Source organism: Plectropomus leopardus, chromosome 8 (assembly GCF_008729295.1).
Source record: "Plectropomus leopardus isolate mb chromosome 8, YSFRI_Pleo_2.0, whole genome shotgun sequence".
Lineage (NCBI taxonomy): Eukaryota > Metazoa > Chordata > Actinopteri > Perciformes > Serranidae > Plectropomus > Plectropomus leopardus.
In genome coordinates this window covers 34,865,033-34,877,483 of record NC_056470.1, presented here as the reverse complement: position 1 = coordinate 34,877,483, position 12,451 = coordinate 34,865,033, and the positions used below count along the sequence as shown (strand labels likewise).

The 12,451-nt window shown below is 39.1% G+C and overlaps 1 protein-coding gene across 1 annotated transcript in view; it reads left to right on the top strand.

The window, feature by feature from the left end:
- The window catches only part of LOC121947569 (neural cell adhesion molecule L1.1-like), a 65,504-nt gene that overhangs the window by 31,317 nt on the left and 21,736 nt on the right, over nt 1-12,451 (top strand). The window contains 5 exon segments of the mRNA XM_042492677.1: nt 2,804-3,177; nt 5,776-5,790; nt 7,815-7,917; nt 8,921-9,090; nt 11,997-12,119. Of these exon segments, the coding sequence (XP_042348611.1) occupies nt 3,033-3,177; nt 5,776-5,790; nt 7,815-7,917; nt 8,921-9,090; nt 11,997-12,119 (556 nt within the window). The 5' untranslated portion in view covers nt 2,804-3,032.

Genomic DNA, 12,451 nt, shown 5'->3' with positions numbered 1-12,451 from the left:
ACAACAATAGGAGCTGAAATGGGGGTCATGTATGTTTCCTGTCTGTGTGTGTATGTGTGTGTGTGTGTGTGTGTGTGAGAGAGAGAGAGAGAGACAGAGAGAGAGATGTGTGTGCTGGAGACAGGTTGCGTAATTATTAGATGTATGAGGGGGTCTACATTAGCCAGCTGTCACTCCTTACCCCTCAGCCAGCGTGTGTGTGTGTGTGTGTGTGTGTGTGTGTGTGTGCGTGTGCATGTGTGTTTTAAGAGAAGCCCTGGCAGAGGACTCGAGGCGGTTACATTCAGAGATTGATAAGTTATGACACCTCCTGTAATCTCCGCTGCCCTGGTTGTCTGCTCTTGTTTCCAGGACTCGGTCTGGTGTCTGTTCAGTCGCAGACGGACGTGTTTCATTTCTAATTTTCATAACTTCCCATTGTTGCTTTAAAATGGCCAACTGACTCTTAAAGCCTGTCCCCACTGGACAAAACGTCCACTAACATCCGGCCTTTTTATGTAGTCGGAAAGATCCAATCGCCATTCATGTACAGTCTGGCGGTTGACGCACCCCACAGCTCAGCATTACCGTGCTGTATGGAGGAGATGATATCAAAGTGTGTTTTAGCCACATAGAAAAAAAAAAAAACACCAAAAAATACAGTATCCACCAGTTTTATTTTTTAAATTTTTTTTAATGATCAAAACATTTTTGAAGAAAAAGAATCACCCAAATTTGTCCTTATAAATCAGCCAAATTTTTGGAAGAAATAAATATTTTCTTTCAAAATCATCAAAAATGTTTGTAGAGAAAAAACGAAGAAACAAATGGCAAAAAATATTTAAAGTAAAAAGAAAAAATGCCAAAAGATATTTAAAGTGAAAAGAAAAAATCACTAAGATTTTAAAGTGAAAAAAAATGCCAGAAATTCTTCTGATTCTTCCAAAAATATTTAAAGAAAAAAATCACCAAAATATTTTCTTTAAAAATAATTTAAAATGTTCAAAGAAAAAAAAAAGCCAAAATATTTTCCTTAAAAATTGCCAACAAACAAGAGGATGATGGTGAACAAACACATGAGAACAAATGGCGTTGATACACTCAGTAGAGTCAGCAGCACAAACGCAGCCGGTGGTCCGCCATTGTTGATATTGTTGTAATCATACTCACACGGTTTTATCCAATACGTAAAGTGCAAAGTGCAACCGTGACGTCGCCGTTCTCACAGGATCTGCGCATCGCCGGTTTGTATTTATACTTTAGTGTTTAGATATATTTATTTTATATTAGTACTTGTGTTTAAATTGTATTGATATATTCTACACTTTCCTCCTTCTTTTAAGACTTTTGAATGGGAGCATCTGTAACTAAAGGCAGTTTATTCTCAGGGATCAATAAAGTATTTCTGATTCTGACAGAAGGGATGGCGTTTCCAAAAATTACACTCTGGAAACCGTTTCCAAAAGTCGGCATTTTCAGGCCTCCAAAACACTGTTGTCGTGTGAACCAGACGCCAAACTGCAACGTAAATTTAACGTTTCATGCAAGAAGCGTTGACGTGTAACCGGCTGCTGAGACTCACATTGATTTTTTTTTGGCACGCCTTTTTTTCAAAGTGGCTACATTTTGGTTTTTTTTCATGTCAGCCAGATACTGTAAACTATACACGAGTACCTCACACAGCCTCACCGCACGGATCCACAGCTATCACTTTAATTAAAGTTTCAGCACTTGAATTGCTGTCTGAACTTATCCGCTCACAGATCCTGCACTTTAAACATCGCCGTCATCCTCACGCTCACGTCGACTAGCAGAAAAAAACCTTAAAAAGCAAACAAAAAGAGGATATTGGTAGTAAATTAATGTCATTTCAAGAGAACATGGTTGGTTTAAAAAGCTCCAGCAGAGAGAGAGATCTCTGTTTTTGCTTTGTTTATTCTTCAGAGGATCACCTTGAATTTTTTCTCTCCTGTTTTTATTTGATGAAAGTATTCCCCCTAAATGGAGCCGCAGCCTGATTTCAACGGCTTCAGCGTGCCAGTCAGTTATTTTTAGAGCAACTGTGAGTTTTTTAAAAAGTGCAGAGCGGATTTAAAAAAAGGATTTCACGAGCTTTAAAGTGAGCCCACGGAGGGGCGTGTAATCCCCGCTTCAAGTAAAAGCAAGAAAATGACCAAACTTGGAGGTTTTTGGCCTGCGTGTTGGAGGCGGCGATAAAAAGGAACAAAGGGGGATCCATCTGTGTCTGCTTTCACCCCCAGACTCTCCCTCCTCCCCCTCCTCTCCCTCCTCCCGTCCGACACTCCTGCTGTCACGGGTCAGTGTTCAGTCAGCAGCCGGGGACAAAAGAGAAGATGTTTAGATGAATGGAAATGCAGTCGATGTGGCAGAAACACACACACACACACAATCTGTCTTTGTAATGTCATTAGTGGAGAAGATGTTTCCTGCTGCTTTGATCTGATCTTCTGTCTTTATCAGGATGACCTAATGCCTTCGTCTTTAACACACACACACACACACACGCACACACACACACACACACAGGGGCGTCTTTAAAATGAGAAAATATTAAATATAATAATTTTAAACACACACTCTCTCCTGCCTGGAGTTAATTGTGAATTTTTAATTTGTAGGTCAACATGAAGTCACATTTCCCTCCTGGAGTAAATTAATGTTTGTCTTGTTCTGGGATGATTTATGTTTGATGAAATTAATGATGTCTTTTCCTTCTTCTCTTCTCCCTCTCCGTCCCGTGTGCCCTCCCTTCCTCCCCTCTTCGTCCCTCCTTTGTTCTCCTCTCCCTCCTTCTTCCTCACAGTCGGAGCAGGAGCGTCCGTCCTGACGGAGACACACTCAGAGTCTGGCTCCGGACTGTCAAACACACACAACTTAAAACAGTTGTTTACTGGTCTGCGCTCTGCAGAGGGAGCTCCCTGAAGTGTGTGTGTGTCTGATTGGGTGCATACGGTGGGAGTGTGTGTGTGTGTTTTTTTATTTGTTAATGAGTGTGTGGGTGTCTCGCGTCACTTTTCATGGGACATTGAGAGATGTGTGTGTCACAGCGCCGGTGGACGGGCTATAGGGGGCCGTGCACCCCCGCCCTCCCCCTGATCCTGCTCCTCCTCCTCCCTCTGTCCTTCCTCTCCTCCTCACCTCCGCTCGCTCAGGGAGCCATCCACATCCCCAAAGACTGTGAGTACTCCTGCGTCCTCAGCGTCTCGCTGTCAGTACAGAGCGTCTGTTTCCATTTCACGTGTTCAAAACAATATTCCAAAAATAATCAACATAGAAACACACAAATCTCCTGAGCAAAGTCTTCAGAATGCATTTTTGGCATTATACATCTCTGCAAACCACGGATACCGTAAGACTTCACCTAACAGACCTGGTTTAATTATAGGGGCCAATATATCTGTGTCTGCATTTTATTTTAATTATCACCAATAAAATTAATGAATGAAAAAGTGTACGTGTTAAACTCAGCCGACAGCAGGGCAGAAAAAGTATCAGCATGGGAGGAACTTTTACTTTGTAAAACCTTTTTAAATTAGATATTTTTAATTTACAAATTTTTTTATTTAATTTTTGCTGAACTTATAAAAAATATATAAATAAATTGCGGGGAACTTGCTGTATATGATGCTGAAAGTTTCAGGTTTGATTAAACATTTGATAAAAGCATTTAAACAAAGTTTTGTGTTGGAGTTTGTTATATTGCCAATATTCTAAATTTTGTCAAATATTTTCATTTTTTATTGTAAATGTTTATCTGATCCAAATATTGGTTATCGGTCTCATTTAGCAGCGATAATCTGTGTTGGTATCGGCTCTGAAAAACCAGTATCAGTCGACCGCTACTCAGCAGGCTGAAGACTTGGACAGACTTTTAATTCCTTTCACATAAAACTTGCTCAGCAAAGATGGAAATACAATCAAATTATTTATTTAACCTTTTGAGACCTGGGCAAGCTGGCTTTATTTTATTCAAAAACATGGGAAGGAAATAATGACCAGCACAAGAAGAACTGACCCAGTCATCAAATTTATAAAAATGTACCAGGAAATTACATATATATATAAAAAATATCCAAACAAACAAAAATAAACCAAAAAAAGAGCAAGTAAAACAAAACAAAAATACAAAGCAAGAAATGATCTGAGATAAAATGCTTAAAAATTGAATTTCTGTAATAATGCTGTAATTAATTATTAATAATTTAACAATATAAATATAGTTCACTTGACATTTTTTCCGAGCTTATTCAAAAATCTTTTTCTTCATTGACTGAGCTCTTTTTTTGCATCTTTCATGTTTATTCTGCCACGTTTGTTGCTGTTATTAAAAGCTGTTTTTATTGTGCCTAACCCTAACCGCGCTTTAAACCAAAGCGTTAAAGTGAAACGCAAAGAAACATTTTCCAAAAACAGGGATGTAACATATCTGTAGTTTGCAGAAACGTATAATGCCAACATTTTTCCTTGTGAGTTGGGTTGCTCTCCCAAATAACTGAACAATCATACAGGTTTGTGTTATGGCGTTATGGCGTGTTAAGTTTAGATTGTGCTGGCAACTGTTTTTATTCACTTCAGCATCTAAACATTAACTTTGGATTCAATGCATGCATTTTCAATTAACAATATGTTTAACAAATCAAAGTCGACCACATGAGATGTTCACGGTTTGAAACACGTGTCTGCAGGTTTATTTTGATATTGCACTGAAATGAATGAAAACAAAAAATGCTTTTTAGTAACTTACATGTTTTTCATCTTCTTGCATGTCATTTACTTCATTCTTCATTTCACTTCTTTTATGTATAAGGACAGCACACATTAATCAACATTTCTGTAAATGCGCTTGTGTCAGCCAACAGTTGAACTTTGGTAAGATGATTGAAATCTTTAAAATGATGAAATTCACTTTACAACAGCAGCAGGACACCATGAAGACAGCAACAGCTAACAAACAGGAAATCCAAAGACAGAAAACAAAGCTGTGCAAAGCAACAAGAAACAGCAGCACAAAATAAAAGCACAGCAACATTTAGCGTTTTAGCACAAAATTTCATGCACATAACATGAAGCAACAACGTACGTATAGCTAATTTTTTCTCGAAAACCTTGAAAATGCGCAAAGAAAAAACAATGTTGCGTGCAGTCTTAAAGATAAAGCTAAAATCTAAACACATCCACAGAAACACAAACACACTTATCCACACAATCAGGTTTAGGTGACCTCTGGTGCTGGAGGTTAGGTTCAAAGGTCAGCAGGATCAGCTGCGAAGGTCCCAGAGGAGCAGAGGAGGAGTCGAGTTCAGCTCGACCTTCAAACGGCGACCTTCTCCTCTGGGCGTGGCGGTGAGAGGAAGAGAGGGATGTAAACGAGAGCGCTGTAGAGAGAGATGGATGAAGGAGGACAGGGAAGGTGAAGAGAGGAGCAGAGTGGAGGAGAAACACAGAGGGAGGGAAAGTTAGAGGAGGAGACACAGAGGAGGAAAGATGTAAATTGATCCGGGACGCCATCGTGTCTGAGTCAGAAAACAGAGGACGGCAAATCCTTTAGATGAGTCATTGTAACATCAGCGTTATTTATAATCAAGTAAATGAGTAAATCTGCCATAAACATCTTCCTCTCATATCTCTGTGTGTGCGTGTGTGTGTGCGTGCGTGCGTGTGTGTGTGTGTGCGTGTGTGTGTGTGTGCGTGTGTGTGCGCAGCATTTTAAATCTCTGCCCTCGTCTGAGTGTTTTTTCTCTGCTCTCCTCTCCTTGCTTTCGTGCGGACAAACAGATAAAGTGCGAAACAGTAAGTGACTCTCCTTGTTGTGACAATCGAGAAGTGTTTGATGGCCGCTTGCGTCAGTGACACTTTAACCGCCACAAATCGAGACGATGGAGGCCGACAGTCCGACCTGACGCATCGCTGACTGTCCGTCCTCCATCGTCCGTCCCCGCAGCCACACAAGGCGGGTTTCCATGACAGATTTGTGCAAAGTTTTTATCGATATTTTCAAAATGTTGGTAAAATACAATCATGAGATGACTCACTGAGTGCATGGTGATGGATGTTCAAAACATAAGCAGCATTTTATTGCAGCCACCGCACCAGCCGTCATTATTTCCAATCCAAGGCCACGTAGGCGTGTTATGGAGCCGTGATGAAAAGGCGAGCCCCTTATATGTGGGAGCGGACACATATGAGGGATTTCTGGGAGCTGATAGTCCACAATTTCACAGAGGAATTGTGGGTTAAAAACCAGATGATCCGCTCAACTTTCTCAGAGTTTTGTGATGCAATAACAGCTCTTGTAGCTCCTGCTGCTTCATGAGGGAGCCAGTTCCTCCTGACGAGCACAGAGACACAGCATCATGTGACCTAGAAAAGACTAAAGTGTTTCTTTGAATCGCCTAAAATACCATCTCATGCGAGAGTAAAAACTTAATTATGATCATTTATTTGCTCTTTCAATTTGCACAATTTAAGGGGTTAATGGAAACCCGCCTACAGAGCAGCACCTCTCTTCATTTCAAGTGTCAGATGAGAAACTTTTGGAGAAAACTGTTACCTGCAGCAGAACTTTTGTCCGCCTGCACTCGTCCTCACAGACAGGCAGACCACGCAAGTTCAAAAATAAAGTCCAATTTCTCCAAAATGTCTACAGAGTAAAACAGAAGGATCTTATTTTAGTTTGGCCCTCATGCATTTAGAGTTATATCAATGTTTTAATTCACCCAAAAAGATGCATGTAATGCTTTAACTTAATGGGGGTAAAAATAAAATTAACCCTTTGAAACCTGGATCACTTTTCTTGTGCTTTTCTTGTTCAGGCACCTTTCACATGAGCAAATTGGTTTGATTTGATCTTTGAAAACATGATAGGTAATGAGCAACTTGGCAAAAATATCCCCACAAATTGCAACATTTAGAAGATCTGGATTTTGTTTTTAAAGCTAGGGGGAAAAAAATCCAGAAAACTATATTTCTAATAACCATAATTACATTACATTTAAAATTAGTTGCTTGTTGCCTTTTCCCATGTCTTTTGAAAGAAATCAGGCCAATTTGCTTGGGTTTCAACAATTAGCAAAAAAATAGTAAAAAGTTAAAATTAACCGAAAAATAAGAAAAAGAAGTAAAAAATAAAACAAAACAAAAAATGTATTTTATAAAATTTTATATGTATAATTAAGAGAATTATAGATCTTGTATTTTGGATATTTTTCCTAGTTTTTAAAAAGAAAATCAAACTTTTTTAATGCAATTAAAAAGCGTCTAAATGCAGCACAAGAAAACTGACATTGATTTAGAGGTTTAAAGGTTAATCTGTGCAAAAACCAGAGTTAATAAAAAGTTCTGCTTGATACTGAACGAACGGACGGAGGAGACCTGAGTCACAGGGCTGCAGACAGACTGCACGCTCACTGTGGTTTTCGTGTCTTTTCACTTTTCGTCAAGCTTGCTGCTTTGCTGTCTCTCAGGCACTTAGAGCAGGATGTGGTGACATTAGTCCATTATGCTGTTTGTTTGTTCTGCAGTCATAATATAAGATCCAGAAAAGTAAGATTTGACATGAATTATTAAGTTCTGCAGACAATATTGTTAGAAATTTCTTAAAGCAACAGAAACCACAAAAAATGACAAATGAGACATACAGCTAGTCCTGAAGTCTCAGTAAATTAAAGTATGACGGGCTGTGAGGGGGAACGGCTGCAGATCAGTGACGGCTGTCTTCTCAATGAAGGAGAATATTTGTAATTAATTCAGCTGTACATTTCAAAATATTTCATTTCTGTGTGTGTGTGTGTGTGTGTGTGTGTGTTTGGTTTCAGTGTCACAGCCTCCGGTCCTGATACAGATGCCTAAATCGTACACAGCTTTTTCTCAAGAGGACATCTCTCTGCCCTGTGAGGCCTCTGGAAACCCGAAACCCACGTGCGTACAGCCGCTGCACCCGTGTATCATTTACCCAGTGTGTGTGTGTGTGTGTGTGTGTGTGTGTGTGTGTGTGTGTGTTTTTGTTTGTTATATGCAACAGAGCGGACAAATATAATGGAAAATACAAGACATATGTATGTGTCTGGATGTTTGTCCACTTCCTCCCTCTGGCCTTTCTGTTGGCATGGCGATAAATGTTCTCGTAACAAAATCACGGCAATAACAAAATCATCTCTCTGGCTTTGCATTTCTCTTTGTCTTTTCCTTCCCGTCCACCCACTCCTCCCCGCCTGCTTCTCCTTCCTCACTCCTGTTTTTCTCCCTTTGTCAAATTCAAACCTACCCTTTATTATTTTAGACCAGTGATACTTAACTTTCAGCCTGTGGGCCAAATCTGGCCCCCGAAAAGGTACCGAGCGCCCAATTACTCTCTAATTGACAATATAAATTAAGTTTTTTACACTGGGAGTTGTTTTTGTACATAAGATGCCAGAGAGCAAAAAACAGCATCAAAGTAGAGCTTGTTCCACACCCGACGACAGGAATCTTAGAAACTTCCAAAAATTCTTCGAAACATCCAGAAATCCTAAAAACGTCCCAAAACCTCAGAAATGCCCCAAACTCCTAGAAACATCCAAAAATCTTAGAAGCGTCCAAAAATACTAAAATGTCCTAATATTTTAGAAATGTCCTAAATTCCCAGATATGTCCTATAAAATCCACGATAAGTCCTAAAATCCAGGAAATGTCCTAAAATCCTAGAAGCAGCCTAAAGTCAGTGAAATTGTCCCATGTTTGGGTCTGCTGCGGCTGTCTCCGTCTCTGCTGTTGCTGCTCCTGTTTTTCAGTGACAAATATCTGCAGGTTTACAGACTGTTTTCTTTGTGTTTCTGTTTTTCTGAGCTGCTGTTTAATCTCGTGCAGCATCGAGGACGTCTCACTTGTTGTCAAATTGTCTTTGAGTTTCCGTTGTTGTGATGAAACGCTCTCCGCTCTGCAGTTTCCGCTGGATGAAGGACGGCAAGCTGTTCAGGTCGACGCGTAACGACTCCGGGACGCTGCGAGCCGAAGGTGACGAGCCCCTCGAGTGGTACAACGGCACCTACCGCTGCTACGCCTCCAACACCCTGGGGACCGCCATGACGCAGACCATACAGGTCATCGTGGAAGGTACAAACACACACACACACACACTCACACACACACACACAGCGGGTTAGTATTAGTACAACATTTAGAAGAAGTTTATGGTGTAGAATTTTAAAACAACAGTCCAAAAGTCAACATTTAAATGTTGAAAATGGTAGAAGGGTTACGGTTTGAGGGCCAAATACAAGTACATAATACATAAAACAATACAATACATAAAAAGAAACATTCCCTGACTGAGGACTCTGTATGAAATGTTAAAAATAATGAGGAAAATGAAGAAATAATAATTCAATTATGATAATATAAGGGAGAAAAATAATAATAAAGAAAAAAGGAAATAATAAAAAATAAATAAAATATAATTATGCTAATAATAATTTACATGAACGACAGACTTCAATCATATGGAGACATTTTCTGCTCTGGTTTAACCCGTATCACCTGATATTTTAACACAGTTCCATCTTTGAGCAAAAATGTCCGTCTTTAATCGTAGACTTGCAGTCACTCCTTCATACTTCAGCAAACTGGCCCGATGGGTGCTGAGCATCTCAACAAGAAAGAGCCCAAAAAACAGCAAGAAATTAGTAAAAAATAACTGAAAAAATAACTGAAAATCAGCACAAAAAGGTAGAAAAAAATGAAAATGACCTCATTATAATATTTAATAATATTTTCTTTTTTTTCTTTATTTTAGAGATGTGCGTGCACACACACACACACACACACACACACACACAGCACTGTACAGCCAATGTAATCTTCACATGCGCTGAGTCAGAGAATGAATGAGATGTTATGAAGGATGTACAGTAAGACACAAATCCCTCCTCTCACACACACACACACACACACACACACACACTTCAGTGACTCAGTGAGGTTTGCTGGGGCCACCTGTTCTGCTCTCTCATCTCTTGTTACCGTAGCAACCATTTCCCGGAGACAGGGCTGTGACGTCACTTGGCCGGGAGGGGGGCGTGCACGGGGTTGCCAGGCGCAAGGCGATGTTCCACCTGAGTGTTTAGCCGCCGACAAACACACTCTGGTTACACACAGAAACAGACAGGGGACCCATTAACCCTTTGACACCTTTTGTGCTGCATTCAGACGTCTCTCACTAGCATTTAAACCTCTGAAACCCGAGAAAACTGGTTTCATTAAATCATTTTTAATTTTTTTCTTTTATTAAAAAATGGCAGTTATGTTTCTTCAAAGATTTGGGCAATTTTTAAAGAAAAAAATGAGGTGATTTTTTTCTTTAATTTTTTTTTTTAATTTCAGATTTTTTAGCAATTGTTTTTTGGCATTTTGGCATTTTTTTTTCTTCTTGGTAACATCTTGGTAATCTTGGTAATTTTCTTCTCTATAAACATTTTTGGATGAATTTGAAAGAACATATTCTGGTGATTTATTTTTTTCCAAAACTTTTTTTTTTTCTTCAAACAATTTTGATGATTTTATTTGATTTTTACAGAAAAAAAGGCAGATATTGTATTTTTAAGGTAGTCTTTTTTTCCGATATCAAAAAAATTGAAGGGAATGTGCCCAGCTATATTATAATTCACTTAATTATATACTTAAAATTTAGTTTAAAAAAAAAGCAGTTTTTGAGACCTTTTTTGTTTTGTTTTGTCTTTTCTAACTGCTCTTCATTTTTTGTTTTATTTTATTTATTTATCTTATTTTCTATATAATTTTCCTGTAACTTTTAACTTATTTCAGTTTCCAGTTTGCTCGGTTTCAAAGGGTTAAGAAAAATCTTGGCATTGTTCGTAAAAGTTCTGCCCTCCTCCCTTCTGCATTATTTTGCAGCAACTGTGCAGCAATAAATACAGTAAGAGCACCAAATCAATCTCTGCACAGAGACGGAGAATAAAAAAACTGTAGCGTAAGCTCGATGGAAACAACCTCTGCTGAAATAAAATGAATAAAAAAAAACGGTGAAGCCTGAGAGGAGCCGTGACTCACTGCAGGGTCTCTGCAGCATTGCTGCATCATTTACTGAAGAAAACTTACAGAAAAAGCTGCCATCTCACAGTCGGCACGGTTGTTCTTTTCTTCTGTCCTCACTGAATCAACGGAAAGAGTCAGACCAGATAAAACGTCAGCAGAAGAAGCTGCAGAGTCACTTTAACACTTTAACAGGCATCGTAACCGTTTATATCGTTTATATCAAATTACTTCTCTAAAAACTCTGCAAAACCCAGTTTGATTTGATACAGATGTTTTTATACGATACGTTTTAGTGTTTTGATTATTCTCTATATATTTTTTTACCATGCATTTTAAACAATTTTCTTTCTAGATTCATTATTATTTGTATTTACATTTGTTCATTTATTTTATTTATTTATTATCATACACATTGTTTGTTTATTTTTTGAAGTTTTATTTCTATTATATAACATTGGCAATTTGTTATTACCACAGATTTTCTACCGATTTTTTTTTCTTTTAAAAGTTTTGATGATTTTTACATTAAAAAATGCAGATATTTTTAAGGTAGGCTTTTTTTTAAAGTGGCAAAAATGAGCTGTGGGATGTCACCTTGTCTGTCTCTGCAAACTGGGAGCGTGCACCAACCCCCAGAAAAATCATTCTGGGATTTTAGGACATTAGGGTCTTAGCTAGGACTTCTGACTGGCACTTCTCTTGATCAACAAGCTCTATTTTGATGCTGTTTTATGCACTCTGACTCATGTATCCTAAAAGTACAAAAATAATTCCCAATGGGAATCACTTTAATTTTATTGTCATTTATAAAATGGTTGGGGGGCCACCCGACACCCTATCAGGGGCCAGATTTGTCCCTCGGGCTGAAAGTTGAATATCACAGATCTGAACATGCTACCCACATTGTTTTTGGTTAAAAACTGCCAAATTATCCCTTTAACTTTTTATCTGCTGCTCTGTCTTTTCAGCTCAGCCAGTTCTGACGAAACAGCAGAAAGTCCATAAGATAGCGTCGGAGGGAGAGAGCATGATCCTGACCTGCAACCCTCCGCAGAGCTCCACCCCTCCGCTCATCCACTGGATGGACAAGAGTGAGTCTGTCTTTCATTTTGGCTTCATGTCTTCTGTCCAGATATTCTGTGAGACGGACAGACGGACACTTTGTCTGTGAGTCGTCCTGTCCGTCTCTGTAAGTCTGTAAAATCTGAGCAGCTTTGTGGGGTTTTGCCTCCAGCTGAGGCCCCTGTCGGAGGGATTTGAGGCTGCGCTGCATTGCAGAGCGTTTCCACTCAAACTAATGAATGCAGTGCTGTCAGCTGATGTTTCTGAGCTCTCTATATTCCTCATTTTTCCTTTTCTCGTCCTCTCTCTCTCTCTCTCTGTCTGATGAAGTACTGCCTTTTAAGTTGTCCGTTTAGTGAAA